We start from the raw sequence: 7,681 nt of genomic DNA on the forward strand, positions 1-7,681 counted from the left end.
TCTAAACCCACAACTATGCCACCACATCTATGCTTCTCCGTCTAGTTATTTTTTGTACATACATGTACGTTGTTCTATGGGCTAAGCTCATACACAACCAGCTACACAATTTATACTGCAACTCTGTCATCAGTGGTCAACTGTTGTTTTTACGTATTTTCCAAAATATTTCTTGTATTACCAGTTTGGTTCTAGTGTATATATTTTATTTGTTGTTTTTGTTTACATTGTGCTTATATTTCACTCATCTTTTTGTTAGAAACTATTTTATTACATTAGGTGTTCAATACTTAAGTCATGCAAACTTTGTATACATATGTCAAGTGAATAATGTAGTAGGCGAAATTTGGGCAGCTACTGACTGCGGTCTTATACTTCCATACAATTATATATATCAAAAGATAGACAATGGGTAACTCACTAGAAGAATATCGAGCTGCAGTCGGTTTATTCTATTTATCAGGTAAAGGAACTTCTAAAAAATGTTTGTGGTCTGTGTCTCCGTGCGCCTATTTGTTACAATTACTCAAAAACATTTTTAAACTTCTTAGTCAATGCATGAAATGTATTACAGACAATTCTGTGTATATTAATTTCTATTGTCAATTGTTTACATTTGTTCTATTAGCATGTGGCGATATCGAGGTCAATCCGGGGCCTACCATTGAACATGTCCTTGACATTTTACACCTCAATATACGAAGTATTAGACACAAAATCGATCATTTAAACTCTTTTGTTCATGATTTTGACATTTTATGTTTAACAGAAACCCATCTGGACCATACTGTACACAATGATGACTTACACTTAGATGGGTTTTGTAATATTTTGAGGAAAGATAGAAACTGTTACGGGGGTGGTGTCATGATTTACTTATCAGAAAAAATACGCGCTATTAGGCGACATGAATTCGAACCAGCTGACTTTGAATGCATATGGATTGAAATTGATAATCATACCTTTAACTATCTCTTATGCTGTGTATATCGTCCCCCAAACTCTGATGGCAGTTTTTGGACCAAACTTTCATGGAGTTTTGATAAAGTTGGTGAAAAATCCAATACGATAGTAATAGTTGGTGACATTAATGTTTACCTCTTTACAGCTCCACAAACACATATCATCCGTGAAATAATCGCAACACACAATTTAGTTAACAATATCCATGAACCTACAAGAACTACGAACACGTCGAGCACGCTGCTTGACCCAATTTTTTCTTCTGTTGATATTCAAGTGTGCGAATCGGGCACATTAGTAATGGAATCATCTATAAGTGATCATAGAGCTACTTTTATCTCGCTTTTCTCTAATATAAACTACAATCGCTCTTACAAAAGAAAAGTGTGGGCCTATAAAAATGCAGACTTTGGTAAATTAAATACTTTGATAGAAAACTGTAATTGGGATAAAATCATCAATGAAGCTGATACCATAGAGTTGGCCACTGAAAATTTCACATCTGAATTTCTCACTTGTGTTCGCGAATGATCCCCACTGAGAACAGCTGATAACAAGGAGCACCATCACTTGACGACTTGCAGAGCAACAGATAAGACGTGTATAGCCAGTGTTAAGAAGAAAAGACAAACAAGGATAGGTAATATATTAATTCTACATTTACAAAAGCCGTTGAGGGCTGTTGAAAATTTCCTGCCGCTGAGGGCAGAGGTTAATGCATAAAATTTTAAGCCGCTGAGGGCTAATAGATAAATTTACTGCCGCTGAGGGCAAAGTTTAAGCCGTTGAGGGCTGTTAAACATTTTCTGTCGCTGAGGACAGAAGTTAATGCATGAAATTTTAAGCCGCTGAGGGCTAACTATTTTACTGCCGCTGAGGGCAAAAGTTTAATGCATGGAATTTTAAGCCGCTGAGGGCTAAACATTTTACTGCCGCTGAGGGCAAAAGTTAAATGCATGGAATTTGAAGCCGCTGAGGGCTATTGAACATTTACTGTCGCTGTTATTTTACTGCAACTGAGGGTAGATTTATTGATATCAAATGCATTAACTTTTAAGCCGCTGAGGGCTTTAGAATTTTTCCTGCTGCTTTATATTGTTGAATGAAATGTAGAAAATTAAAAGCCACTGGGGCGTGTAAAACACATGAAAGTTTGAAAAGCCGCGAAATGATGATGATTATCAAAATATAGAGTTTGTCTATAAGCTAATTAATGAGATATTAGGAGATTCTAGTTTATGAAGATAAGCTGCTGGAAAATTCAATGCCAGTGAAGGGCCCGGGCTGTCCACGACTATTGAATAAAATCTTTAATATACGAAAGTTATTAAGAATAGATATAAATATACAGTATATTGTCTATATGAATTATGGCTCTTTAAGTAATGATGCGAGAGGCCGAATCATGATGATTATAAAGATTTATAGATATAACATGCAGATGATATTAAGATGAACGTCTAGCATATTAAGTTAAATGTGGTATTCATTTTCATGTATTTTCTCATTACTAGATGCCTCCTCCGACTGTCTTAAAGCGGAGACACTCTCTGCGGGGGAAAGACTTGTTCCCCGTCATCAAAGAGCTGCGAGGACTAGAACAGCCGGTGAAGCAGTTTGCGCGGTACAAAATTAACACGCCGCTTGAAGACATGGACAAAGAGGAAGTGATTAACGCCTTCAGGGAGTTGACTGGAGAGTCAGAAAAAGACTGCCTGCAGATGGCAGGTAGAGAGATGTCAGACGAGAATTTAAGGACGCTTCTCCATCTAGTTATCTTAAGGGCGAATGAGTTCGGCCAACCAGCTGGCCAAGAATTAGCCGCCGAGAACAAGGTAAACAGTTAAACTGTATTGATAATTAGTGTAATTATTACTAGCATCATAACTACGGGATGTCTTAATCAATATTCCTTATTACATGAATTATACTTGTGTAGATAAAATTATTTAAAAAAGAAAAAAAAAAAAAAATAAAAAAAAATAAATAAATAAATAAAAATAAATAAATAATATCGATTTTCATTTTGATTGATTTTCACAATTATTTGTGTACAGGAGAGTGAGCCGGAAGAGCCACCTGCCAAGAAAGGAAAGTCGGCGCCGAGCGTTGAGAAGAGACTACAAGAACTTGAGAAAAGTCAGAAAAATGAAGAGGACAAAGAAATAGAGAATGTGAAAGAAAAGGTGAGGAGTTTGGCACTTCAAAGCAGCCCTAGTATCCCTCTTCTCCTTGTTACTTTGGATGAGCTCGCCAGAATAACTAGGCGGAAGGGCCATGATGAGGCCTCCGTGTTTGATGAGCTTTCCCGACAGGCTAATTTAAATCAAGACAAAATTGATGTCCCAAACTTTTGTCTGAGTGTCCTTGGAGGCAAAGCGTCTGATATAGTAGGTAAAGCGCTGTCTAAAGCTATCAAATCAAAACCCGAAACGAAACCTTCGGAAACGGAGAAGACTCCAACTCAAACTCAATCTCCACTATTGAATCTATATGGTCAACCAAACTACATGGGATATATTCCACCACACTACAATTTTGTACCTGGTTCGCACGGAGTGGGTTCTCAGTATGGGTACCGCCGATACCAGCGCGCTCCATATCGGCAACCGAGGACCGGCTGTCTATTCTGCGGGGCAAATGACCACTATGTCCGAGACTGTACGAAAATGAAGGCTGCGAGAGGAAAAATGAATTCTCAATGACATCTGACAATTTTAAAGAACGGATTTAGTCAATTTTAATTAATTTCTCAGACTTGAAATGTACATTTATTGGTAATCTCTTTAAGTAAAATATGATATTAATTATCACTTGTCAATGATTTGAATACATTACATGTAGTGTGTTTTCAGTCTGAAAGTAGAATTAATTAAATATAAAATGAAATGAGTGTTATTGGTATTTGTTATCCCAATACCTGATATCCGGGGACACTGAAGCCCTAGTGAGTACTCTCACGTGGATTGATGGTTTGGGATCATGTTTTCCCATGTTATCCTAGTAGATGATGCTCAAATCAGAGGTATAATTATTAGTAATAATAAATATCTCATGTTTGCAGGAATTTAACATTTACGTTCCTGACTGGGAGAAAAGTGACGAATTTAACCCAGAGGAAATTATTTTACGTAAGAGAGAGCATCCTACTTGGACGACATTGGGAGAATACGGTTCCAAGCCAACAATCCATGCAGATGGACAAGTATTTATGGATTCTTACAGCGATTTACTGCATTTGTCTGTAAGAAATCCTGATCGATTCATTTCGGGTGAAATTCACAAACACAAAGATGAATGGTTGCGTATAACTCAAAGAAACTCGGACAAAATGTCAACTACAATTCAAAATTGGGTCAATAATGGCATTGATGTTAGGTCCTTCCTGCGTCCGTTTAAGGGAAACTTCAAGGGGCAATCATATGATAATAGACTCCCACCAAAACAGTATTTTCAAAATTCTAAAACTTGCAGAAACTTTGTTCATTTTATTAGAGAAGAAATAAGTGAGAGACTAGTGAATGGTTCATTGAGATTATGGGGAAGGGTGGGAACAAGCTGTCTCCCTCAGATTATCATGCCTTTGACAGTGGAGCCAAATAAGCCACGACTCTGTCATGACGAGCGCTTTTTGAACTTGTGGACTAAGGATTTACCCTTCACTTTAGATACACTTAAAGACGTTCATAGACTTGTTGGGGAACATGCTTACATGATGTGTTGCGATGAAAAATCCGGATACGATCATATTAAACTCACCAGAGAATCAGAAACGTACTTTGGAATTCAGTTTGGGGGATGGGTCTACACATACACAACCCTACCATTTGGTTGGAAAGCCTCTCCCTACATATATCAAATGATTGGGATGCAAATCACATCATATCTTCGAGAGAAAGGTATTCATATGGTTCAGTACATTGATGACAGGCTTGCAGTGTGTCAGCAATATGTTCAATCAGAAATTCAAGAACAAGCTTGTCCGTTACAAATGGTGAAACTTATTGTGACCGAATTAACAGCCTTAGGATATACACTAGCTATCAAAAAGTGCCAGCTTATCCCAACTACAGTAGTCCGATACTTAGGTTTTTTAGTTGACTCTACTAAACAGGCCTACTTACTTCCATTGGATAAAAAGGAATCATTCATCAGAATACGAGAGAGTATCTTGCAAACAAATGAAGTTGATGTTAAAACACTTCAACGATTCGCCGGGAAATGTATATCAATGGCAATCGTTATACCAGGTGCCAAATTATATACAAGGGAAATGAATTTCGCGATATCACTGTGCATGAAGAATAGTAAACAAACAATCATTTCTCGTGAGCTGCGACAAGAGATCGAACACTGGAGGTTTTTGGACGACTGGGAAGGCTTCGCGCCTTGGAGACAAGAGAAACATCTTCAAATGTCACTGTCAACGGATGCATCCTCTTTCCGCTATGGAATCTCCCTTATGTCAGGCCAAGACAAGGGTCTATCTTTTGGAGACTATTGGTCAAGCGAGGATGATAGACCGATTCATCTTAAGGAAGCATCAGCTGTCGACATTGCCCTCAAGTCCTTAGCGATGAAAATCAAAGACCACAGATTAGACATCCATGTTGACAATACCGCAGTCTTGCATGCTTGGGAAAATCAAAGGTCACGGGACCGGCATTTGGCTGATATAATGAAAAATATATTCCAGACAGTTTGGAAATTGAATATTGACTTGAGATTACACTATGTGCCGTCAGCAGAAAATACTGCAGACGCTCCATCTAGAACTATTTCTTACACAGATTGCATGCTAAATCCCCAAACATGGCAGAGGGTTGAGACTATGTTTGGACCACATACAGTAGATTTGATGGCGACAGATACGAATGTAATGATATCCAACTTTGGAGTTCCATTGAGACATTTCACTCAAAACCCTACTCCACAATCAGCGGGTGTTAATGTATTTGCACAAGATCTGTCAAGTGAGAAGCGCCCGTACGTGTTTCCTCCATTTCACCTCATATTCCCCGTACTGTGTCTCCTTAAAGAACAAAAAGTAAAACAGTGCACAATTATTGTGCCAATAATGTACCCGCGACCAATTTGGTGGCCACTTTTGAGTGCTCATTGTGTAAATCTTTTCACGTTAGGTAGACAAGGCGATAAAACTGTATTGCTTATTCCATCCAAAAAAGGGTTTACATCCGATAAACTGGGACTAAAATGGGAACTTAAAGCATGTAGAGTGGATTTCAGCTGAAATTATAATAAAATTACGGACTCTTATTTTGTAGATGGAAGATAATGAAGTTGACCTTCCTGCTATTGACAAGAGATTAAGTCAGCTTGAAAAGAACGAGGACAATAAAAAGGCCACAAAGAAGATGAAAAACTTGGAAAAAAGGGTACGACTTTTCTTATCACAGTTACCAACCTCTCCGGACTTAACAAGTATGACGCCACAAGATGTGTGCCGATTTATGGTGTGGAGTGATAGATTCGGGAAGACGAAGATACACGGGATCTCGTGTCCACACTTGGGTAAACTTGGTTTATTTGAATGCACATGCCCTACTAGGCTCGCAGCAGGAACTATTCATAATATGGTTCAACAGATATCTGAGATATTGTATGTACATGGAAGAACTCGATCATGGGATGTTCATACTAAGTCAGGGAATCCCTGCTTGTCCCCGGAAGTAAAAAACTATGTAAAATTCTGTAAAGAAGAACAGGCAAAATCCCATGTGTTACCTAAACAAGCCAGACCGATATTTTTGGGAAAGATAAAGAAAATGACCCTGTTTATTGATAGAGAATTTGCTCGCCCTGACCTTTCCTTAAGGGAAAAGTTTGTCTTGATTAGAGATCAAGCGATATTCAAAATTCAGTTCTTTGCCGGGGATAGAATCAGCGATGTTTGCAATATTTTATCGCAGGAAGTTAAAAAATTGCAGGATAACTCCGGATTTGTTTTCGAGCACACCTACGGGAAGACATTACGTGGAGATGGAAAGTCAAACACCTTTGTCATAAAAAGGTCCCAAGATAAGTCAATCTGTCCTGTCTTAGGTCTTGAAAACTACTATGCCTGGTCCAAACAAAATAACGTGGATTTGAGTCTAGGATATCTCTTCAGGCCCGTATCAGAATCAGGGCGAGTACTGGATCAACAGCTGGGTTACTCGGCAATTTATGAACGGCTTCGGTTTTACCTGGTATCTTTGGGTATTTATGAAGGAGAAACCCCACACAGTCTACGAGGAGGTTTTGCTGTAACCATGGCGATCTCAGGCACTGCGACATCTCCCCAGGAACTCATGAAGCATGTCGGATGGTCGAGTGAACGATCAGCTTATTATTACAGCAGGACGAAAACCTTGACAGATGCTAGCACATTAGCAAGCAATATTGCCAATCTATCAGCAGACACAGACGAAATTGAAGGATTTTACAAAACACATGGAGAATTTTCCTCTCTTAGTCCAGCCTTTAAGCCGACAAATTAAAGAATATGATGTGGTCAACCTCACACGCTTATGTTTAATACATACTAGTTGTTCAAAAGATCACCTGATCACTCAATTATATTTTATATAATTAATTAATGTTGTTAAATAACACCCTTTGTATTTCAATTTCATGTCTTGACATATAAACTATATGAGGAAAAAAAAAAAAAATAATTTTGTTATTTACTTTGAGTGAGTATTGGGTAGAGATATTT

General features: G+C 38.1%; 1 protein-coding gene across 1 annotated transcript; it reads left to right on the top strand.

The window, feature by feature from the left end:
* Positions 1-1,487: 1,487 nt before the first annotated feature.
* LOC134267842 (uncharacterized) lies at positions 1,488-7,463 on the top strand. The gene is made up of 5 exons (XM_062750054.1): positions 1,488-1,603; positions 2,478-2,798; positions 3,021-3,149; positions 4,028-4,168; positions 6,249-7,463. Exons 2-5 carry the CDS (start codon positions 2,478-2,480, stop codon positions 7,461-7,463), a joined length of 1,806 nt encoding a protein of 601 aa, XP_062606038.1. The 5' UTR covers positions 1,488-1,603.
* The last annotated feature ends 218 nt before the right edge of the window (positions 7,464-7,681 follow it).

This window comes from Saccostrea cucullata, unplaced genomic scaffold (assembly GCF_032062105.1).
Source record: "Saccostrea cucullata isolate Sc308-1 unplaced genomic scaffold, CSIRO_AGI_Scuc_v1 ctg9199, whole genome shotgun sequence".
Lineage (NCBI taxonomy): Eukaryota > Metazoa > Mollusca > Bivalvia > Ostreida > Ostreidae > Saccostrea > Saccostrea cuccullata.

Excerpts from the sequence above, each read along its gene's own strand:
- LOC134267842 (XM_062750054.1), top strand. The coding sequence starts at position 2,478 with ATGCCTCCTCCGACTGTCTTAAAGCGGAGACACTCTCTGCGGGGGAAA. Across the intron at positions 3,150-4,027 it reads TAGAGAATGTGAAAGAAAAG|GAATTTAACATTTACGTTCC; the intron begins GTGAGGAGTTTG and ends TCATGTTTGCAG. Across the intron at positions 4,169-6,248 it reads CAATCCATGCAGATGGACAA|ATGGAAGATAATGAAGTTGA; the intron begins GTATTTATGGAT and ends CTTATTTTGTAG.